A 24,901-nucleotide genomic window follows, 5' to 3' on the forward strand; every position below is an offset into this window, starting at 1 on the left:
GGTGTGGGGCCGCGCCCGGGGACCCATCCAAGTGCTCCTGTCCGTCTTCGTCAGGGACACGACAGCGTTAGTGATCTGTTCTGCATGTTTTTCCCTTGGGTTTATCTTATAGGGAGGGGAAACCCGTGCGAGCACCGGGAGAACATGCAAACCACACAAAGGCCCAGGAGATACCCCACCTGGGTAACTGGCAATGCGGCAACCTGGTCCCAAAGCGGGAATCGAACCCTGGACCGTCTAGCTGTGAGGCGACAGTGTTAACCCTTTCACTGCGACAATACACAGAATGTTAACCACTACACCACCGTGCCGCCATTATGCCTGGTGATTGGGCTTTGCACATCCTTATTAGGATGTCCAGCTGAAGTAAGAGTAGAGATGCCCCGATAGGATAGTACTGTGGTACTAAAGGTGAAGGCCCTCCATTCAGAGTTCTGCTCAAGTCAAATTATTCAAGTACTTCATATGAAATCCACTTGGGTATCAATAGTAAAAGTACTCAAATACTTCATATGAAATGCACTTGGGTATCAATAGTAAAAGTACTCATGTACTTCATATGAAATGCACTTTGGTATCAATAGTAAAAGTACTCAAATACTTCATATGAAATGCACTTGGGTATCAATAGTAAAAGTACTCACGTACTTCATATGACATGCACTTAGGTATCAAAAGTAAAAGTACTCAAATACTTCATATGAAATGCACTTCGGTATCAAAAGAAAAAGTACTTGCATACTTCATATGACATGCACTTGGGTATCAATAGTAAAAGTACTTGCATACTTCATATGACATGCAGTTGGGTATCAATAGTAAAAGTACTCGCGTACTTCATATGAAATGCACTTGGGTATCACTAGTAAAAGTACTCACATGAAATGCACTTGGGTATCAATAGTAAAAGTACTCACGTACTTCATATAAAATGCATTTAGGTAATATTATTCAAGTACTTTATATGAAATCCATTTAGGTATCAAACGTAAAAGTATTAAAGTACTTCTAATGAAATGCATGTAGCTATCAAAAGTAAAAGTGCTTGTTTCCAACATGTCCTGCTATGTTGTTGGTATGAGGAAGCGTTCCATCTTTGATGCATTAGCCTCCATACAGTAGGTTAAAAAGGTGTTTGTGTGCCAGTTCAGCTGTATTTGCAAATCTGGTATGTCATAAATGTATAGATGTAGCAGTACTGTCTATCTGTATGTCATGTATGTCATATATGTACTGATGAATTGAAAATGGGGGACCCTGATGTAAACAAGACGAAAGTCTTTCTCTGGTCTACATCCCCTTAACAATTGTTGAGCTGTACTGTATTGTACCCATTCTGCAATCTGTTAATAAAGTTTTCAATCAATCAATGCTTCATCTTAAAGCCGGCAGGTTGTCTTTAACCCTTTCACTACCACACTACAAAGGGTTAACGCTTTCACTTAGTGAAAGGTAGTGAAACGGTTAACCTTCTGTAGTTGATGTAGTTGTGTAGTTGTTGATTGCATGCCTAATCATGGTAAAATGAACGTAGACTTGCAGGTGTTTAAAGCACTAAATATTATAAATGTTGTTAATGTACAGTACTTGCCGACTATTCAGTACAAGTACATTGAAATGTATTGGAATAAAAAGTACAAAGTCCCCTAAAATGAAAATACTACAGTATAATTACCTTAAAAATGTTGCAGTAGGCCTACTTGAGGCAAAGGTGCTTGGTTACTTTCGATCCACGCATGGCACGCATGGCAGGCCTACACGTGCATTTCTTCACAGGTTAGAGCATAGGTTTGTTAGCGGTTCAGTGTATTGCTCAAAGGCACCTTATGTGAAAAAATGGCGTTACACACGATGAAAATGATTCTTCTAGAAGTCTTTATTTGTCATGCAGCAAACACACATAGGAACACACACATATGCATTGGGTTGCAGTTGAAATGCCTCTCTGCGCTTGACCCATCCCATCATCCTTCCCCCTCAAGGGCAGGCAGCCGGGACCAGAGCCCTGGGACCAATCTCCTGTCCGGCTTTGTCAGGGACGCGACAGGGAGGCGATCTGTTCTGCCCCTTGCAAGCACAGGGAGAACATGCAAAATCCACACAGAAAGGCCCGGGAGATACCCGATCTGGGTACCTGGCAACCTGGTCCCCGAGCGGGAATCGAACCCAGGACCTTCTTGCTGTGAGGCGACAGTGTTAACCACTACACATTCTTTACTGAATACTTATTTTATTCCCATGATAGATATGATATACGGAACATTTTCAGTGTTGATCTGTCGAGGGTTGAACGAGCGAACACTAATTGGGTTACAGTGGGCCGTAACATTCAGCCAATAGATGTTGCACTAGACTCCAGCATGTCATTAATCCAATCCGGTGCATTCCATGTAGAGAAAAGGGAAGTGGGGAGGGGATACATGCTTGCAACATGTAAACAACATTAATTTTGGACCCGCCAAAATTATAAATTCATTAATCAAAAGCAATCTTTTTATTCCAGCACCTTTTTAAAAGCTCTTTTTAAAATATAAAATGATCATAACATTTTTATGTAGAGTAATCTTTTATTTGTATTTGTATAATACAGCCACATATATTTTAAAGCTTTAATGTTACCACTACACTTCCGGTTACATTGAAATCGGGGAGGGGATTGCGGCAGGGGGAGCATATGAATGAATGTGGATGAGAGCCGTGATGTAAGTGGTTGAGGATACGGCTGTGGGGGTGCTAGAGACATGATCGAATAGACTTTTATGCGCCTGAATCTCCTGAACACGGCGCGACCCATTCCTAATCGATCCGAACTAAATCGGCCGAGATCAAGTCCCTTTTCCAGCACCTACTCCCCATAGACATACGCAGATTGTCAACGGAGTCTGGACGACGCGAGATGACGCACGAATGAATGTGGACTGTTCCATCAGAGGGGGAGCTTCGGTGGCCAGTGTGAGACCACTGCACTTAAATATAAACATTAGTCTACCCGGAGACTCAATGAGATAATTGTAGATGTCGCCATAAGACGCGTCTGGCCATTTAGTGGGATAATTTTTTCATTATCCTGTTCGGCTGAAAGGACACTGGCCACCGAAGCTCCCCCCTCTGATGGAACAGTCCACATTCATTTGTGCGTCAATCTGCGCATGTGCATGGGGAATAGGTGTTAAAATGGGCTTTTTCTCGGCCGATTTAGTTCTGATCGATTAGGATGGGTCGCGCCGTGTTAAGGAAACTCAGGCGCATAAAAGTATATTCGATCATGTCTCTAGCACCCCCACAGCCGTATCCTCAACCACTTACATCACGGCTCCTCTCATCCACATTCATTCATATGCTCCCCCCGCTATCTCCTCCCCGATTTCAGAATCCCGGAAGTGTTGCGGTGGTCTATTATAACATTTCTTCAATCATACATAGGAACCAATGGGCTCGGTAGGTGTTTCGTCGGCGCTGATTTGGCGGCTGCACTAGTTTGCAGGAAGTGGAGCTGTCACTCTGAACTCTTGGCTGTGTCCTTGTTAGCTAACAAGCTAGTTAGCTGCTCTATTGAGCAAACAAATGTGGACCAGTTGTGGAAAGATGAATATGAATTGTTCCTAAAGGAGAATTTGTAAGACACTTGTGTGTATCCGTTGTTGGTAACCGCACCATGTTACGCGTCGGCAACCAAGTTGCTTGGTAAGTAAATGTTCTGAGATACCATTAGGTAAAAGTTAGCTAATGTTAGCTGCTTGGCTAAATCACGTCTATCCGGTAGCGGGGTTGACAGTGTAGGGCAGCCTGTCTTGATGTTATCATGTATGTGATGTCGCAGGTTACATGTTTTTGTTTTAACATGGAATAATACATTGCGTCCTAATTTTAACGTTAATCTCGCTTCATGACATGTCTGTAACGCACCGTCAATAAAGTGAAAGGCGGCCTGTGTGGTTTTGTGGAACCGTCCAGGTTTGCTGACAACCATGAACAGGTTGGCTAACGGTCAACCCATCTGGTTCATGTGGCAAACGAGTTTGTTACAGCTGGTAGGATTAGGGTAAGTAGACTGTGAGTGTGTTGTTTAACTTTAATACAGCTGGTAGGATTAGGGTACAGTAGGCTGTCAGTGTGTTGTTTAACTTTAATACAGCTGGTAGGATTAGGGTACAGTAGACTGTGAGTGTGTTGTTTAACTTTAATACAGCTGGTAGGATTAGGGTACAGTAGACTGTCAGTGTGTTGTTTAACTTTAATACAGCTGGTAGGATTAGAGTACAGTAGACTGTGAGTGTGTTGTTTAACTTTAATACAGCTGGTAGGATTAGAGTACAGTAGACTGTGAGTGTGTTTAACTTTAATACAGCTGGTAGGATTAGAGTACAGTAGGCTGTCAGTGTGTTGTTTAACTTTAATACAGCTGGTAGGATTAGGGTACAGTAGACTGTCAGTGTGTTGTTTAACTTTAATACAGCTGGTCGGATTAGAGTACAGTAGACTGTCAGTGTGTTGTTTAACTTTAATACAGCTGGTAGGATTAGGGTACAGTAGACTGTCAGTGTGTTGTTTAACTTTAATACAGCTGGTAGGATTAGGGTACAGTAGACTGTCGGTGTGTTGTTTAACTTTAATACAGCTGGTAGGATTAGGGTACAGTAGGCTGTCAGTGTGTTGTTTAACTTTAATACAGCTGGTAGGATTAGGGTACAGTAGACTGTCTGTGTGTTGTTTAACTTTAATACAGCTGGTAGGATTAGGGTACAGTAGACTGTCGGTGTGTTGTTTAACTTTAATACAGCTGGTAGGATTAGGGTACAGTAGGCTGTCAGTGTGTTGTTTAACTTTAATACAGCTGGTAGGATTAGAGTACAGTAGACTGTCGGTGTGTTGTTTAACTTTAATACAGCTGGTAGGATTAGGGTACAGTAGACTGTCAGTGTGTTGTTTAACTTTAATACAGCTGGTAGGATTAGAGTACAGTAGACTGTCAGTGTGTTGTTTAACTTTAATACAGCTGGTAGGATTAGGGTACAGTAGACTGTCAGTGTGTTGTTTAACTTTAATACAGCTGGTAGGATTAGGGTACAGTAGACTGTCAGTGTGTTGTTTAACTTTAATACAGCTGGTAGGATTAGAGTACAGTAGACTGTCAGTGTGTTGTTTAACTTTAATACAGCTGGTAGGATTAGAGTACAGTAGACTGTCAGTGTGTTGTTTAACTTTAATACAGCTGGTAGGATTAGAGTACAGTAGGCTGTCAGTGTGTTGTTTAACTTTAATACAGCTGGTAGGATTAGGGTACAGTAGACTGTCAGTGTGTTGTTTAACTTTAATACAGCTGGTAGGATTAGGGTACAGTAGACTGTCAGTGTGTTGTTTAACTTTAATACAGCTGGTAGGATTAGAGTACAGTAGACTGTCAGTGTGTTGTTTAACTTTAATACAGCTGGTAGGATTAGGGTACAGTAGACTGAGTGTGTTTAACTTTAATACAGCTGGTAGGATTAGGGTACAGTAGACTGTCAGTGTGTTGTTTAACTTTAATACAGCTGGTAGGATTAGAGTACAGTAGACTGTCAGTGTGTTGTTTAACTTTAATACAGCTGGTAGGATTAGAGTACACAGTACAGTAGACTGTCAGTGTGTTGTTTTCATTGCTGGCTGAACTTCTCAGCTTCTCTCTAATACTAAGAGAAATATCAACATGTCATTCATACTTTTTTTTCACCTGTTAGAGTAAGTATTTAAACAACAGAATTATATAATGAACTAATCTTAGAAATTAAGTGTAAATGTGACCCCTTGCTATGGAGGTGTACTGTGCGTTCTCGAGCACAACAGCATCTTACTAAATTCATTACTGATGTGGGATATTCTGATATCCTGATGAAGAATGTCTCAGTCAACCGAGGCTTGGATAATAACAAGGTTTATTAACCAAACAGATAGAATACATAGAGAGAATGGCTGAGGCTCTCGCCCCAGGTGATCAGCTGAAATTACCCAGGTAAGAAGCCTTGATTGTGGTCGGGAAGAGCCCTTTATAGTTCAACAAAGGGGGTGTGTGGTCCCATTTGATAGGTCAGATGGGGGGGAGGGGGTACAGGTTTGGGGGACACAGGGGAGGGGGATATATTTACATGAGGATTATTATACCACACTGACCAAGTCAAATCAATTGCAACTCAGCTGTCAGAATGACCAGGCCTGATGGCTCTGAGGGGAGTCAAGCTTAGCTTTCTGGGACATCTCGTTTAATACTTCAATGATGTTAAAAGAAGAGCTGTGACCAACCTCCTGAAATTCATATAGACTAGAATTTGGCGTGTCTCTTCTTCAGCGTTAGATGCTTTGCTAAATCTGTTGCGTTGCACTTGCACCCCTTGGTTGGCACTGCTCTGAAGCATCGCTTGTATAGGTTTGCTAGCGTATCCTTTGCCTTTCTGCGCATTTACAAATAGCACTCCTGCTGTTGCTTTTTCAATCAAAACCAGTCACGGAGGCTCTGCAGTCTGACTCTGCACTAGTGCACTTGTCATATTTAACAACAACAGTGACAAGACCTGGAAACACTCATCTCAGTGGAAGAGATGAGATGAGGGGGAGGAGTAGTCGGGGCTGTTGGGCAGCTGTGTGTGTGTAGCACCTGTGTGTGTCATTGTCGGTGCGAAAAAAATGCAGGCAGTGGGTATGATAGTGCAGCAAATTAGTATTGAAACAGTTTCAAATCAATATTTTTGACAACTACTTTTAATAAATGTTTGTAGGCGCAGCTATCTAGCTAAGGATAATGTTGTTGTTCCACATTTTGCTACAAAGCGGTTCAAACGTTAACTAATTGTTAATATATATAATCATGTTGTTTCTAGAGTTGGGTACTCTGTAATTTTAAGGGTTAACCTTAAACCTTTCACCGAGTACCAATTTACGCTAGATCAGTACCAAATTTCGGTAACTTTACATGTTTAGTATACCAGACAATATATATTACTGTCCCGTCTCTTGGGTCTTTGGAAAGACCAGACGAGTTTGATAATATTTACAGAGGATGGCCAGATCATGTAGATATTTATATCTATTTAAAAACATAATACATGATGATCATGCAATTTATTTTGTGTGGTGTGTGTCCATAAGTAACAATATTCTAAATAAATATCAATGTTGAAATTGAGATCTTTGGACTTTTTACAACTGAATACATTTTTTAGTTATTACAGAGTTATGTACTGAAAAAAGGTACTGTTGGGTACTAATACCGAATTCCAGGAACTGGTACTGGTATCGGTTCAAATGTGAACGGTACCCAAGCCCTAGTTGTTTCCACATTGCAACTCGTCGTAGTGTTACCCTGTACTGTCGTGAGATCGCACTGAATGACCCGTACTCGTTGCACCGGTGTCCAGCGGTAACTCATTTTTGCTTGTGTCCGTCTCCTCAGCACGGCCTGTAGGAGCCTGGTCTCCAACAACATGGGGGTGAGGTTCCGGGTGCCTCTGCAGAAGCTGCACCCCCTGTCCCGCGCCATCCACCACCGCTACTCGGCCAACGCCAACCCCCAGCGGCCGCCGCATCGCACGGCGGCCAGGCACTTCACCTCCCTGTCCCGGCTGCCCATGCGGCCCCTCAAGCCTCTCCTGGGATCGGGGGGCCGGGGTCACCAGCAGCAGCGTAACTTCTGGATGCTCAGTTTAGCTTCGAGGTTACTGAAGCTACGGTACATCCTGCTGGGCTCTGCGGTGGGTGGAGGCTACACTGCCAAAAAGGTACGTTTTTGAGTTGGTCCTTCCCCGATTGTACTGAAAACTATGTTGGTTGTGTCTTTTGTGGTTTGCAGCCACTCTGATGGGTTAGGGTTAGTCCAGGGATGCGGTAAACTATGGTGCATGCCTATTTTCGAAATGTTAATTGGAAGAAATCCTCACTCTCTCACTCTCTCACTCTCTCACTCTCTCACTTTCTCACTCTCTCACTCTCTCTCTCACACTCTCACACTCTCTCATTCAAAGGGGATTTATTGACATGGGAAACATTCGTTTACATTGCCAAAGCCAGTGTTAAAACAATCAAACAGAGATCCGTATAGTACCGAAATATGTGTGATTGACAGTCTTTATGTTGGTTGTTTTCAGTTGGATGTCCTTTTATTGTCACAGCAGCTCACAAATCTTGCTGCTGTGTTTGCACATTGTTGTATTTCACCCAGTAGGTATGGGAGTTTTGCGTTATTTGCCATGTTTTCAAAGTCTCTTTGGGTGTTTGCAATTAGTGGGAAGTATTATGTCTCTGATGTCTTGGTATAGTGGGCAGGTTGTTAGGAAGTGTAGCTCGGTTTCCACCTTGTCTTGTGTGCAGTAGGTGGCGGTGCACAGTCTGTCTTCTTTTGGGAGCCAGGTCTGCCTATGGCAGCCTTTCTCTATGGCTAGGCTGTGCTCGCTGAGTCTGTACCTAGTCAAGAATCTCCATAGTTTTGGATCAGTCACAGTGCTCAGGTATTCTGCCACTGTGTACTCTCTGTTTTCGGCCAAGTAGCATTCCAATTTGCTCTGGTTTTGGGTTGATTATTTCCAATTTGTCAGTGAGCAGAGTCCCAGAACCAACTGGCTGAGCGGGCATCTCTCTAGTAGGGTCTCTCTGTAGGTGAGGGCTTTAATGTTATGTGTGTCTGGTTCACTTTCTTTTAGGTGATTATAGATGATTAGTGGGCATCTTCCTAGTACTGCTCTGCATGCATGTTTGTCCCATTTTGTGAAATCTTGGTTTGCAAGTGCCCCAGTTCCCCAGACATGCAACCATACAGGGAAATGGGTTCTATGACAAAGTCTAATATTTTGAGACAGATTTTAATTGGAATGTCTATCTTGATGTTCCTTTTGATAGCATAAAAGCCCTTCTTGCTTTATATCTCATGTCGTTCACAGCTTTGTTGAAGTTCCCTGTGGCGCTGATGTTTAGGCCGAGATAGGTGTAGTTTTTTTTGTCTGTTGTAGGGCAATTGTGTCTAGGAGGAATTTGTGTTTGTGTTGTTGTAGGCTGGGTCTTTGTTGGAATATCATAACTTTTGTTTTGGTTAGATTTACTGTCGGTGCCCACTGCCCAGGTCTGGGATAATTTGTGTAGAAGATCATGGTGCTGCTGTAGCCCTTCTTTAGTTGGAGACAGCAGCACCAGATCATCTGCAAACAAGACAAGCTCCTTCAGTCTTTTCTGTTATTTCCTCAAGTTAGCTGCAGGATATTTCCTAATTTCCCTACCTGGACATTTAATATCACGCTTATGAATCTTTAAGTGGTATGACTAATGACTAGTATTTCTGGTCCTCAATAGTCTTTGGCGTGATTTATATCCCTGTGTTTTGTCATAAAGTTGTAGTTTATGAACAAACGCTGTCTAATCCATGTTAATTCCTTAATTCCCTCAAAGGTCAATTTGACCTCATGTCTACCCCATTCTCTCGTGAACGCAATATCTTAGGAACACCTTGAGGGAATTTCTTCAAATTTGGCACAAATGTCCACTTGGACTCAAGGATGAACTGATTAGATTTTGGTGGTCAAGTTCACTGTGTCCCAGAGATGCTCACAAGTCAAGTCTCAAGTATTTTGGTCACAAGTCCAAGTCAAGTCCCAAGTATTGCATCGTTGTAAGGAGCATTCTAACAGGCTCCATCAATATTTCTTCTGAATATAGAGAGGGTCAAAAATGAATATAGACTAACATTACTCAGGGTAACAGGAAAATATTGCTAACATTATTAGGCATGCGATAATAACTAAGTAACCTATTTTCAATAACAGTTATAGTACAATCGTATTGTATAATTACACTGGGTCTCCAACTAATCACATTTTATAATCTACTGTAGATTAACACATCCTTCTAACCATGCTAATCCAGTGTAATGGTAATCTAATAAACCAGTAACATTAACGTGGTCAAGAATAAATCTCTGACCTGCCTGTAGCTGACTCTATTGATTAACGTGGTCTTTCTCTCTCGATTTTACGTTAGCCAGCAGAAGGTGGCAGCGGAACGTCGATGATTACCTGACTGTATCTATAGATTCACATTATTTTATTGTCACAGCTTTTTTAAATGTACATACATTCAGGAAAAACGTGAGATGCCTGTTTTTCCCGGCTCCTCAACCGTATTAGTTGTGTAGACAACAATGCACAACGATCTATACAATACAAGGTAAAAGAAGAAACGGCAGATAAAATATAAAAAGGATATTATTATACAGTGTAAATAGCAGCTGTGTGTGTGTGGTGTGTAAGTCACTTAAGGTGCTTTTGTGTGTATGCTCATGTGATGATTCAGAATCTATCCGTCAGTAGTCTGTTTGCCTGGTGGAAGTAACTGTTCAATGTTCTCTTGAATGTGGACCTGAGACTGCGGTAACGTCTGCCAGATGGTATGAGGAGGTCAAACAGTTTGTGGTTCAGGTGGCTGGGGTCTTTCAGGATCCTGTGTGCCTTGCTGACACACCGCTCTGTGACTATACTGTTTGTGCATCCGCACCTCTTGTCGTCCACTCACACCACTCTCCGGTGCTCGGCGGGCTAGTCTAGTTGTGACAAAGCCATCATTGGTGATGCACCGATGTGAAAATTGTGGCCGATACCGATATTAATATTGCTGTTCTGGCCGATACCGATATTTACAGATGTCGATATCTCTGTATAGAAAACACTTTTTTATGATAATCAAACGCATTTTTTAAACTTTTGTAACTTATTTTCAGAAATGACTGATATTTTGAAACTATTTAAGGCCAAAACATGTAAAAAAATAAAATATATATATATATATTTTTTTTTTAATATCGGCCCATATAGACCACCGCAACACTTCCGGGATTCTGAAATCGGGGAGGAGATAGCGGGGGCCGGGGGGAGCATATGAATGAATGTGGATGAGAGCCGTGATGTAAGTGGTTGAGGATACGGCTGTGGGGGTGCTAGAGACGATGATCGAATAGACTTTTATGCGCCTGAGTTTCCTTAACACGGCGCGACCCATTCCTAATCGATCAGAACTAAATCGTCCGAGAAAAAGCCCATTTTTAAGCACCTATTCCCCATGCACATGCGCAGATTGCCCATAGAGTCTGGACGACGCGAGATGACTTACAAATGAATGTGGACTGTTCCATCAGAGGGGGGAGCTTCGGTGGCCAGTGTCCTTTCAGCCGAACAGGATAATGAAAAAATTATCCCACTAAATGGCCAGACGCGTCTTATGGCGACACCTACAATTACCTCATTGAGTCTCCAGGTAGACTAATGTTTATATTTAAGTGCAGTGGTCTGTAGCCACTCACACTGGCCACCGAAGCTCCCCCCTCTGATGGAACAGTCCACATTCATTCGTGCGTCATCTCGCGTCATCCAGACTCCGTTGACAATCTGCGCATGTGTATGGGGGGAGTAGGTGCTGGAAAAGGGACTTGATCTCGGCCAATTTAGTTCGGATCGATTAGGAATGGGTCGCGCCGTGTTCAGGAGATTCAGGCGCATATAAGTCTATTCGATCATATCTCTAGCACCCCCACAGCCGTATCCTCAACCACTTACATCACGGCTCTCATCCACATTCATTCATATGCTCCCCCCGCAATCCCCTCCCCGATTTCAATGTAACGCGGAAGTGTAGTGGTCTATCGGCCCTATCTTGATATCGGACCGATACCGATGTGTAAAGAAACTGCCATATCGGCCGATATTATATCGGCGGCCGATATATCGTGCATCATTTGCCCCACCACTCCTACTCTTAATCCCCACTGGCTACTGGTGCCAGGCGGTATTTCTAGTTCAACATGGCAGGCGATCCAGTTGTGATTGTATTGTATTGTGAGAGGTCTCTAGTGTGTGTTTACTGCAGTCAGGTGGCACCTGGCACGTGGTTCTCTAGGAACATGTTTTGAATGCCTCTGGATAGTCCCTGTTGAAGTTGGATTTGTGGGTGTGTCCACACTCACCATACACGTCTATTTTTAACTCTTGACTTTCCTCAAGGTACAGGGAGAACTCAATCTGCAAGGGTTTCATTCGGTTTACCCTTTCGATGACACAGTTGAATGAGAAGTTATCAAAGCCAAGACAGACATGTGTTAGATTGAAAATGTTATTAACAGATTGCAGAATGGGTACAATACAGTATGGCTCAATACACACAATTGTTAAGGGGATGCAGACCAGAGAAAGACCATCGTCTTATGTGTACATTATATGTGTAGTTTACTGAGCATGTGTATACGTGTAGTTTACTGAGCATGTGTACATTGTGTGTAGTTTACATTACATATTACATGCATTACACCTGCTGTATGTCTTTCTCCTCCAGACCTATGACGAGTGGAAGGAACTGCTGCCTGATCTGAGTGAATACAACTGGGTGATACCAGATTTTGTCTGGGAGCTGGGTGAACAAATTGATCTAGGTATGTGTTTCAGTGTTTATTTGAAGCTTGTATATTGAAAATAATATTTATAATTGCTCAGCATAATGTCACGTGATTTCCTCAGCCATTACATTTTACGTGTAGCCTAGGTAATTAATTAATTGTATGATACTGTAAGTTAGGGATGGGTACCTTTCACATTTGAGCCGGTACCTGTGAATCGATACCGGTACCCAACGGTACTTTTTTTCCGGTACTTTAGTCTCAAATTTCTTTATTTACCTACCTCAGTCGTAAAAAAAAATCCAAACTTCAAATAACTACAATTTCGACCGTTTTCGTTTAGTTGAATCAAGTCAAATCCTAGGTAAGCATATATTGTGCGTGTGAACGTTGACATGAAAAGGAAAAGGGTAAAAAAAATAAACTATATATATATATTTTTTTTTTCGGTATCTCACTTGAATCGATACTCGGTAGTACCGACGTGTTTCGGTTCGGTACCTTAAAAGTACCGAATTCGGTACCCATCCCTACTGTACGTACCTAGTAGAGACGAGCCTGAGCTATCCCGATATCTATCAAATTAATGGTATGATACCTGGAGATGAGCCTGAGCTATCCAGATACAGCATATCCTGCTCTGTCTGGTTAATTTAAAACACATTTCATCTGAATGTTATTAGAACAGTGTTTACTAATGAGATTCTCTGTACTCACTCGCTAACCTGGCTTCTCCCCCCTCACCTCCAGATAAATTGACCAAAGCCCTTCCTGAATTAGAGGCAATAGCTAAACTACTACCTGACATGGACAAGATCCGAGAGAACTTCACCTTCCTCAAAAGCCTCATATCCACCGGTAAGTTGATGGCTCTTCCTAAAATGAATACAGACCTCTTTGACATTGAATGTAGTGTAATTTCATCACACATCCTTGCCAAACATGCTAAATATGTAATAGAATCTTAAGGCTCTGATAACGATAACGTTCATGTTATTAACATCGCCACTGGCCTGGCTTCACATAGCTCTTTTGTAAAGTGTATCTTAACACCTTGGCTGTTCTGCTCTGAGCTGAGTGTGTGGAGCTCTTATCTGCCTCAAAGTGACCTCAGCTGAATGAGATGGCCACCCGCTGCCTGCCGCAAGTCCAGAGCAGTAGATGAAAGTTGCACAGATGTGTCTTAGATATCGTATTTGGCTGGTTTTGAGGCCTAATGTGTGTATTACATTTACAAATACAGAATACAATGTAATATAACATTATATAACCTCATTTAGTTTTCATCAATAAGAATAGTTTCTTTATTGATGAGGTCTAATTGTGGATCTGTGTAGACCATGGGGTGGACAATTTGGTGGCCCAGGTGCGTCAGCAAAGTGCAAATGAGGTGAAATGCGACTTCTTGGTTTAGCGATTTGGTCTTCAAAGTTAAAGCGCAGAAATTGGGACATTTTAAATTCAAAGTCGATTTCCATGCATTAATCTTGAGGGCCAAATGGCTAAACAGGAAGTCCCATGGCACCTTATTTGTTCTTGCTTGATGCACTTGAACAACCAACTCGTCCACCCCTGACATCTTTTTAACAATCCATGATGGGAGAGGACTTGCACAAGCCAGCGTTGCCACGCAGTTACCCCGTCAGCTGAGGCTTTTGTTTAGACACCATATCCATCAGTGTTGCTGCTCTGACCATCCCTCTTGCTTTGGTCTTTATGATTTTTTTGTTTTGTTTTGTTCTTCCTTTCTCCTCCTCACCCCCCCCCCTTCCTCCTCCACATTCTTCACAGGTGTGAGTTTGGGTAGTGAAGTCAAGGGAGCTTCTGGTCTGCGTCTGTTGTTAGGTGTGTAAACCCCACACTCAGTGACGCCCCCACTCCCACCCCCCACCCCCCCCCCCCCCCCCCCCCCCCCTCTCTCTGGCACTGTTCCAAACCCTGCTCACCCACCTAACAGTGTGTCTGTGCTGTTCCTGCTTGCGGACCCCGATCAGCTGTGTGTAGCCGCTGGTGCTAAAGACGGAGCTAAAGACGATGGCATGGTGCATTCCCAGGAACCAGTCCCAACCAAGTGCCTTGTCTGACCAAGGGGAAAAAAGAATCCTGTTTCAATGATCTTTTGTCATTTGGCTGGAGAGTAGGGCTCATTATTCTGACGCCCAGCGTGTTTTTCAGAGAACATTTTTAAGCAGAGATGCGGTTGAATGTTGTGGTTAAAATGCATAAAGGGCGGAGAAAACCAATACACTAGTTGTGGCTGAACTTCAGAGCGGGGAAGAAATGCCTCTGCCATCGTGATCTGTGTTGATCTTAACAAAGGGATACATTGTATCTTTTAACATCTCCTTTCCCCCTTTGGCTTGGTGTGTCTGTCTCTCTGGTTGTTACCCTGTCTTGTTAGGGCTGCTCGATTATCAACCCAATTTGTTTACCTTTCTTCTCGACCAAAGTCTGCTTTTCTGTCAAAATAACTAGAGAAATGCAGTGTCTCCCTCCTCCCTCTCAACATGAGCTGAAACGGTTTGGGCTTTGGGGGGGGCGCACCTATCTGAAGGAAGGGCGCACCTATGTGAAGGAAGGGTGTGCTGCGTCAACAACACAAGACCAAATGAGAGCAACATGGCATGCAGCACAATTGACCAATTAAGTGTTTTATCTCGGTTATCTTGTTTTCATGATCATGGCAAGCTAAAGTTGTAATTGGAATTGAAACTGGATTAATCGCCCAGCCCTACTGTATGTCTCTGGTTGTTGTCTGTCCCGCCTCTGTTTTCTCCTCGACTTCCCTCCGTCCTCTCTCCCAAGACTCACATTTTTTACTAATATATGACTTACTTTTTGTCTGCTTTTTGGTAGCTCATACAGCTCAAATGTTTGGAAAATTCACTCCGGTCATTTGATTAAAGTCCCCATGAAATTGCTAGAAGAATGCTATTTGATTCCACATATTTTTGTTTCCTTTAAAAACAGGAAGCTAGGGTGTGACTTGTCGTGGATATTGATTGGCGTTTACAGTAGCCAATAGTGCTGAATGCATTACGGTCGACCCATTAGCTAGCAAGCTAATGTTAGCAACATAGGTTAGCAACATTAGTAACGTTAGCTAGCAAGCTAACATTGAACATTTGTTCAAATTAGTTAAAGAGGCAGAGTGCTGGGCGGCTACGTGGTGCAGTGGACAAGGCGCTCACCACGAATACTGGAGACGCTGGGTTCGCCTGTTCGAGCCCAGCGCTCCACATTGCTTTCAGTTTAGCTGGTCGTCCGTACTAATACACAATTACACATTGGCAGTATTAGGGGGTGGGAAACTGATGGGTGGGGATCGGGCGTTGTGGACAGCGACTCCTACAGGTCGGTTGGTGCGCCTGCGCAGTAGAATCAGGAAGTGACGGGGGCGGGGCCCCTCCAAAGCGCAGACCCCTGACACTGAAAGATCGCGCCGCGCAGGTGAAAAGATGCGACTGCTGTTACCTCGAGTATCGGAGGGGACTCGTGCTATGTAGTCGGCTTAGTCCACATTGCAGCCGGCTTGTGGGAGGCAAGAAACAGCGTTCGAGACAGGGGAGGGTTGAATTGGATGATACGAAAATGGGAGAAAAAGTGGATCAAAACAAAAAGAGGCAGAGTGCTAGCTTCGTTACAATGTGCTGTAAATGTCATTCTAGAAAGCATTTCATTGGATGCAAAAATTTTATACGCCCCCATGTGCTGGATGACTGACTATCTATTTCGATTTCATGGGGACTTTAATGATAGAAAATATTTGGGCCTTCATAGTAGTGCTGGGGTGATAATTCAATATTATTGTGATGAGCTTGAAATGTATGAAATCATAACTTAGTATAATTTTGTTGCGCACAATTCAAAGTCATCAAAATGATTGATAGCAGTCGTACATTAACAAAAAATTAGATCCTCAATATTTAGTTATTTGAAAACATCTTTGTTTGATATCAGACTTTACGTTATCATGCAGTTAAACCCAATGAAAAGCAACCTGATTATTTATATTGTTATTTTGCATACTGTTCACATAGATATCACGATATGTATAATCCAGATGATTATGGTGACATGAATTCCTTTGATATTGCCCAGCCCTACTCTCTTGCTCATCACAGCTCTTCTCTCACTCGCAATAACAAAGAGCCTTGTTCTGGCGCTCGTTGCTATCAACAACACACTGAATGTTGTTCCGTGACATTTTGGAGGGCAGTATATTTATACATGCATGCAGTACACAAGTTCCTATGTAGGTTACAGCTGGCTGTGTTAACGGCATGTGACACTGTGCCACTGCCCCCATATCACCTGCCACAGTACAGTGGGCTTTGTTTTGGTCACTGGTCAGCCATGTACAATATTAGACCTACAGGTTCAAGTACAGCCAAACCCGCAGTAGGACGTAACATTTAACCACAGAGCAAGATTTTTCCAAACATTTGAATCTATATCTACATGCGCCGCTTCTGCTAATGACAGAGTGCAGATTGAAGGCTTTCCTCTCAACTGCCGATGGTAGTGATGTGTAACGTTTTAAAACGACGTCACCACCTTATAGTCACTGTGTACCTGTGGATGTTTGGTCACATGTTATAAGAACCTCTGTCTGCGTTGTGTCTGGATGTGTCTCCTGTGGCAGAAACTCCAGGGGATCCTCCGCTGAACGCCACAGAGACTCCTCCCGTCTCCACGCCAGACAGCAGCGACAAGCAGTACAAGAAGGCAAGTCTGCGTGTCGCCCCGGCGCCCCCAGATAACCTCCAGCTCTGCCCTCCCTGCTCCGCCGTAACTTGGCCTCGTTCAGCTCCTGCCCACAGCCCGGCTTGACGCCGGTTCAGCCGCTGGCGTTAACCCTTTCACTGCCACACAACAGAAGGTTAACCCTTTACTATCACACAACCGACGGTCGCAGTGAAAGGGTTAACCGGCTGTCATGTGGCAGTGAGAGGGTTAACCTTCTGTGTATTGTTGCAGTGAAAGGGTTAACCGTTTTGGTAGTGCGGCAGTGAAAGGGTTAAAGGAACACGCCAACATTTTGGGAAATTGGCTTATCGTCTTCTCCAGAGAGAGAGACAAGAAGATAGATACCAGTTTCCTCTCTGTGCCTTCAGTAGAAAGCTATCTGGCTGCATGTTAGCCTAGCTTAGCACAATGAATGGAAGCGGACAGTGCCGCTTAACCTAGGCATTGTCCAACTAACACCTCGCTCGAAGGCTAACTGGCACTGTCCGCTTCCATTCATTGTGCTAAGCTAGGATAACGTGCAGCCAGATAGCTTTCTACTGAACGCACAGAGAGGAAACTGGTATCCATCTTCTTGTCTCTCTCTGAAGAAGACGGTAAGCTAATTTCCCAAAATGTTGGCGTGTTCCTTTAACATCACAATGAATCAAAATGCACTGAAGGGATTCGAAAATGAATTTGGGGGGAAGAGTAGGACGATATTTTCCCGGCGTGCGTTTTGATTAATTCCTCTTGGTTGCTACAGTAGTGTGTTACTGTATGTACATTATATCAACAAGTGATTTAGAATTGTAAGAATAATTGAATACCTGAGACAAAACCTCATAACTCTGAACAATGTATTCAAACTTTATTATCTAAAGATGGTAAGTTTAGAGTGTTGTGTTCATTCATGGGTAACGACCGTAGAGGTTGAGTATTTCATGGTGATGTATCACATTCACACCAAGTGATTTGGATTGACTTTACAACTGCAAATACTGTACATGAGCTGTCCAAAAACATCACGGTTACAGTATATGTTCTTCAGTGCAAGGGTTCAATTCTATTATTTTATTCTATTATTTAATTATACTCTGAGTCTGAAGTTGTTTGACATTTGCTCTGAAGCAGGGCATTGCACATTACATTTTATAAAAGTCAAGGTAGACCGCGCTCTCAGTATCTGACACTGGGTGCTGAAATCCCAAACATTATGAAGAAGAAAGCCGAAGGCACTCTCAGATTTTAAAATTCTTTTTTAATGGCAGCCTATAGTACAGACATGTTTCGGAACAGGTGTTCCATCTTCAGTGTAATAGGCTAGCAGTGATAGCTTGTAAAATTGGGAGCTATATACCATGTGGGCAGGAAGTGACATCATAGAGGTGAGCTTGGGAATGCTAGTCAACTTTGACCTCCAGAGTAAGGACTTGATAATGTAGCATGTTGAAAACAAATATATACCAGAAACTTAAATAAGCCAATAGCAAACACAAAATTCTATAAGCAAAGAACAACAACAGAAGGAAAACGTTTCACCATTCGTAAAATAATAGTAATGATAATATATACTCATGATAATAAAAGTAATAAAAGTCACTTGCAGGAAACAGGATAACAACATTTTTTCATTCATTCCCTTTGGTACAGTGCCATTAATCAAATGAATATAGTAACCTGTCTCCCCCTCTAGAGGGCATTGTAGACTAACGAGTCCCATAAACAATAAGATTGCATTAGGAGAAATGGAGAGATAAGGTACACCCTTAAGAAAGGACATAGTGGTGCTAATCACTCAAATATACACTTGCAATGTCAGTAATGGTGTATATCTCCGGGACCGATGAACCTTTCTTGCTTACTCCTCCGTGTCTTCCTTTGGCCCATCTCACCGGTCATGGTGGAAGGGGGCCGTCCGGAAACATCGTCTTCATCGGTCCCGGAGATATACACCATTACTGACATTGCAAGTGTATATTTGAGTGATTAGCACCACTATGTCCTTTCTTAAGGGTGTACCGTATCTCTCTATTTCTCCTAATGCAATCTTATTGTTTATGGGACTCGTTAGTCTACAATGCCCTCTAGAGGGGGAGACTATACTATAGGTTACTATATTAATTTGATTAATGGCACTGTACCAAAGGGAATGAATGAAATGTGTTATCCTGTTTCCTACAAGTGACTTTTATTACTTTTATTGTCATGAGTATATTATCATTTCTATTTTACGAATGGTGAAAAGTTTTCCTTCTGTTGTTGTTGTTCTTTGCTTATAGAATTTTGTGTTGGCTATTGGCTTATTTAAGTTTCTGGTATATATTTGTTTTCAACATGCTACATTATCAAGTCCTTACTCTGGAGGTCAAAGTTGACTAGCATTCCCAAGCTCACCTCTATGATGTCTCTTCCTGCCCACATGGTATATAGCTCCCAATTTTACAAGCTATCACTGCTAGCCTATTACACTGAAGATGGAACACCTGTTCCGAAACATGTCTGTACTATTAGGCTGCCATTAAAAACAATTTTTAAAATAAGAGTGCTGGTCCGGCCTTCGGCTTTCTTCTTACATTACATTTTATGCCACGGTAGCCATTGTGAAAGTCCTCATTCTGACAGAGTATAACATGTTATATAATATATCATGCTTTACACCACTCAGTTACTGCTGCTTTTTCCTCTGTCTCCCCCCCCCCTCTATCTCTGTCTCTCTCTCTGTGTCTGTCTCTCTCTCATGCTTGTCATTGTTTTTGTTGTTCCAGAATCCTCTAGCGGTGTTCAAGAGACCACGCCTCCTTTTAGCTTCATACTGCTCAGCAGCCCTGTGTTTATAAGCCTTTTGTTTCATCCCTAGTGCCGTCCTCTGTCCTCTTCTCTTTCATCACCATTTTGTCTCTTGTCCTCCTCCATAAAGGGACACTTCACTGTTGTCTTTACACTGAACAGAGAGTTGATGTTTGTTATTTTGTTTTACAAGTTAGGACCGGGAGATCTGGAAATCGTTGAGCGCCGTCGTCCCACATCTGCCCCGTTTTTTTTTTGTCACAAGTCGCGGTCCCCGACGTGAAAACATACTAACAACATCATTTTAGAATTCACCTTTTTAATTAGCTTTTCAAGTTAATCAAACTCGGCTTCACTTGTGGCAACTGACCCTCCTTGAGTCCCATTATTGAGTTATTATTGAGTGACATTTTAGTCTACATAGAGTCGCGGACGGTTGGACTAAAGCTGCGCTCACCTCCCTGCTGCGGGCCGTCTGCTCTGATCCTGGTCACGCATCATTCCCACCGCTTGCTCTACTCATTCCATCCTCACCATTAGACTGATTTTGATCATTTCCAAATACCCATTGGATCAAATCGCATCACATGTGATTGGCTATCAGTAAACTAGGGATATCTAATGCTTAACACTCTCTGCCATGAACCTCATGCTCACAGTCTCTTCAGTTGGAATGTTTCATTGCGCTTCAAACATAGCAATAAGTTGGATGGTATTGGTTGACGTACGGCCTGGTTACATTTGTTAAACCTTAGCGATGCATTGTTTGCCACGTATGACGGCACATTAAGAAAAGGGTCACTGCGAGCCACTTGCTGAGAGACGCTGGTTGTGGTATCAGTTGCCTTCTCCGCTTTCAGACCAGCAAAGTCTCCCCTCTGTGGCTGAGAGAGACTGACTTTGTTGGGTATCGCTGATAATGGTGGCAAGATTCCCATAGCTAAAGACATTCAAGCTCCGACTGAGTGACAGTAGAAGAGACCTATGCCGGTGACTGTGGGCGTAGACTGTGATTGTTCTGGCCTCATGTAAAGCTGCTGTCCTGGCCCGGTTTGGCAGACTGGCCCAGTAGGTTGTTGTTGTTCCTCCTGCCTCTCTCTCACTGTGACGTCCCCCCAGCAGGGTCTGCTCGGCGAGCTCATTCTCATTCAGCAGCAGATCCAGCGGCATGAGGAGGAGGTCCGGCGGGGCGCTGCGGCCAATAGCGTGCGGCCCCCACTGCCAGAGCCCGCCCCCAGTCCGCCTCCGTGTCCACCTCCGCCTCCGCCTCCGACCCCGGTTCCAAGCCCAGCCACCGCCCCGAACCCCAGCCCCAGCCCCCCTCAGCAGAAACGCAAGGTGAAGGTCCCGCCCCCCCTTAGCCCCCTCACCCAATCACCAACGCCTGCCAGGCGACAGCTCTAGAAGACTCTCAGGACGTAGAGTAGTACCACCCAGATCCCTCCCCTTACCTCCTTTACCTGACAACATCACATCATACATATGGAATGCATTTGCGATGGTCCTGGTTGTATTTTGTATGGATTTGCACAAGGATCAAGAGCTTCCCTCCTGTTGCATTACAGCATGTGAAATCATTCTCCATAATCACTTGGTGTACTGTGGGACTAGGACCGTCAGTGGTAAATCTTTAAGAGTAGCTTTTACACACGGCTGAGTGGCGCAGTGGGCAAGGCGATCGCCACTAACGCAGGATATGCTGGTATCGAGCCCAGCTCTCTGCGTTGCTACCGGCTTGGCCGGCTGTCATACTAACACAATTGGCAAGTGTTAAGAGGGTGGGAAAGCCGGTGGGTGGGGATTGGATGTTGTGGACAGCGACTCCTACAGGTCGGTTGGGTGACGCCGGTGCGGCAGAAACGGGAAGTAGCAGCGTGAGCCTCCCACAGTCCCACGCGTTACTCCTCACCACAGAGTTCGAGCTGCTGCGGTGAAAAGATGCGACAGGCTGCCTCCTCGTGTACCGGAGGGGACACATGATGCAAGGCTTCTATCCTCACTACAGCCGACCAGTGGGAGGCATAGTCTAGCAACGTTCAAGACAGGGGAGGGAAGAATTGGAAATATGAAATTGTGATGGGTGAAAAATAGAAAAATGGGGAGAAAAAGTGGATTAAAAAAAATAGTAGCTTTTACACCCCAATATGAATAGATTACGTTTATACCATGCGTTCAGCACTTGCCATGTTTGAGTCTTTGCTAAAGTTATTGCAAAACGCATTTCCATCGCTTTCATATTGTATAATACATAGCCTCACTAAAAACACCAACAACCCACCCCCCTGGAAATCCCACGACACGATCCATTCATCACTCTAGAGGCATCTATGTAGAGACCGATTAGCCGGTGGGCTGTTGGAATGGCATGCACCGACAGTTAGCCTGTTTCCAGTAGCGCAGTAACGTAGCCCAGCCTCCCTCTCATCATGCACCGACAGTTAGCCTGTTTCCAGTAGCGCAGTAACGTAGCCCAGCCTCCCTCTCATCATGCACCGACAGTTAGCCTGTTTCCAGTAGCGCAGTAACGTAGCCCAGCCTCCCTCTCATCATGCAAACGGCTGGACACTCACCGGTGGCTCTCCGCTAACGTATGGAAACAATGCATGGAGTGAAGTGGCGCCGCGCTGCATGGAGTGAAGTGTTGTTGGAACCCACAGTGATTATGATCAGCTTCTCAAGGGAAATCTCTGGCATGTTGTGCATTTTGACTAGATGGTTCTCATATAATGACACGGCCTAAATAGTTATCTTATCAGAGGAAAGGCTAAGACAAGTGAAGCACTGTTAGCGACGTTCCTGTCTCTTGGCGACGCTGCTGTATGGTCCAGATATAGACTCCTCTTAAACATAGCACTGTACTGTACTGTGTGCGTTTGCTTGTGTGTATGTGTTTAATTCCCCGTCTTCCTCTGCTAATCCCATCTGCTCACCTAATACTTCGTCTCCCCTCTCTTCCTCCCTCTCTCACCTTTCATCCTGAGGAAATTAAATGTATTGCAGGTGTGAATTGATAATAATGAAATTGCTGAATCATGAAGGAATGATGATGATTTTGTGATCAAATTCAGCCCTCTTCTTCCAGGGCTCGGTTTTGTGATTTTCTGCCCATGTATTATTATTTTCCTTTAGCCAGTTGATTGAAGCTGGAAAAAAACACGAATGAAGTTAATGAACACGCTTGGAATCCGATTGTTTCTGTTGTGCTTTAACTTGACTTCTCTCCATCACGGTGCTCACTGTCCTGTAATGTGATGTGCATGGTGTTCAACCTGTATGATGCTAGTGGGTTTAGCACTACATGTGTGATGGTGATGGTGGGGGGGGTTCATGGATGGGAGAGTGAAAGTTGACCAACACCCATATACCTGCTTTCTCATTTCCTTCCTCCTTCAGGCCTCGGACAAAGAAAGGCTTGACCAGCTTCAAGAGGAGCTGCTACGATCCCAGGTACGGTGTGTCACAAGAGAGAACATAGAAGTCACTTTTAAAAGAGAAACCATTTATTGCGTACTTGATTTATGTGAAACACCTCAGTGGCTGATGTAGAGCTTCTGGTGTAGAGCTTCTGGTGCAGAGCTTCCACTCTTCTGATGTAGAGCTTCTGGTGTAGAGCTTCTGGTGCAGAGCTTCCACTCTTCTGATGTAGAGCTTCTGGTGTAGAGCTTCTGATGTAGAGCTTCCACTCTTCTGATGTAGAGCTTCTGGTGTAGAGCTTCTGATGTAGAGCTTCTGATGTAGAGCTTCTGGTGTAGAGCTTCTGGTGTAGAGCTTCCACTCTTCTGATGTAGAGCTTCTGGTGTAGAGCTTCTGATGTAGAGCTTCCACTCTTCTGATGTAGAGCTTCTGATGTAGAGCTTCCACTCTTCTGGTGTAGAGCTTCTGGTGTAGAGCTTCTGGTGTAGAGCTTCTGATGTAGAGCTTCCACTCTTCTGATGTAGAGCTTCTGGTGTAGAGCTTCTGGTGTAGAGCTTCCACTCTTCTGATGTAGAGCTTCTGATGTAGAGCTTCTGGTGTAGAGCTTCTGGTGTAGAGCTTCTGGTGTTGAGCTTCCACTCTTCTGGTGTAGAGCTTCTGATGTAGAGCTTCTGGTGTAGAGCTTCTGATGTAGAGCTTCTGGTGTAGAGCTTCTGGTGTAGAGCTTCCACTCTTCTGGTGTAGAGCTTCTGATGTAGAGCTTCTGGTGTAGAGCTTCTGATGTAGAGCTTCTGATGTAGAGCTTCTGGTGTAGAGCTTCCACTCTTCTGATGTAGAGCTTCTGGTGTAGAGCTTCTGGTGTAGAGCTTCCACTCTTCTGATGTAGAGCTTCTGGTGTAGAGCTTCCACTCTTCCGGTGTAGAGCTTCTGATGTAGAGCTTCTGATGTAGAGCTTCTGGTGTAGAGCTTCTGATGTAGAGCTTCCACTCTCCTGATGTAGAGCTTCTGGTGTAGAGCTTCTGGTGTAGAGCTTCTGGTGTAGAGCTTCCACTCTCCTGATGTAGAGCTTCTGGTGTAGAGCTTCTGGTGTAGAGCTTCTGGTGTAGAGCTTCTGGTGTAGAGCTTCTGCTGTAGAGCTTCTGGTGTAGAGCTTCTGCTGTAGAGCTTCCCACTCTTCTTAGGATACAACCCAACCTATAGTCAGTTGTCCCACCATTACACAACTAGACATGGAATGCGTATCACTCTTAACCAAACACATAAGAAATATAGTAACTAGGAATTTATTTATCTCATATCCTGTTGAGATACATCTACATGTAGGCAATTTGCCACAATAATGGTCACATTGTGTGTTGAGGGAGATCGAACCTGTGACTTTGCGGTTTGCGGGGCGGTCCCACTAACCACCAGGTCACCCTGCCCACCTCGGTGTCTTGTCTTGTTTTGTTAAAGGAACACACCAACATTATGGGAAATGCTCTTAGCGTCTTCTCCAGAGTCGGACAAGAAGATGGATGCCAATGTCCTCTCTGCGTTCAGTAGAAGGCTATCCGGCTTCAAGCTAGCCTAGCT

General features: G+C 43.8%; 1 protein-coding gene across 5 annotated transcripts in view; it reads left to right on the forward strand.

Moving 5' to 3' along the window:
* Window positions 1–3,491: 3,491 nt before the first annotated feature.
* opa1 (OPA1 mitochondrial dynamin like GTPase) overlaps window positions 3,492–24,901 on the forward strand; it is an 80,124-nt gene continuing 58,714 nt past the window's right edge. For 2 of the 5 annotated variants that reach the window (XM_084308966.1, XM_084308967.1), the window contains exons 1-8: window positions 3,492–3,684; window positions 7,424–7,748; window positions 12,334–12,430; window positions 13,145–13,252; window positions 14,186–14,239; window positions 17,040–17,122; window positions 21,035–21,250; window positions 23,306–23,359. In XM_084308966.1, the coding sequence (XP_084165092.1) occupies window positions 3,656–3,684; window positions 7,424–7,748; window positions 12,334–12,430; window positions 13,145–13,252; window positions 14,186–14,239; window positions 17,040–17,122; window positions 21,035–21,250; window positions 23,306–23,359 (966 nt within the window). In that variant the 5' untranslated portion in view covers window positions 3,492–3,655. The remainder of the gene's footprint in view (window positions 3,685–7,423; window positions 7,749–12,333; window positions 12,431–13,144; window positions 13,253–14,185; window positions 14,240–17,039; window positions 17,123–21,034; window positions 21,251–23,305; window positions 23,360–24,901) is intronic. The other 3 variants (XM_084308969.1, XM_084308968.1, XM_084308970.1) reach the window with 3 other exon arrangements.

Source organism: Notolepis coatsorum (assembly GCF_963971535.1).
Source record: "Notolepis coatsorum genome assembly, chromosome: 2".
Lineage (NCBI taxonomy): Eukaryota > Metazoa > Chordata > Actinopteri > Aulopiformes > Paralepididae > Notolepis > Notolepis coatsorum.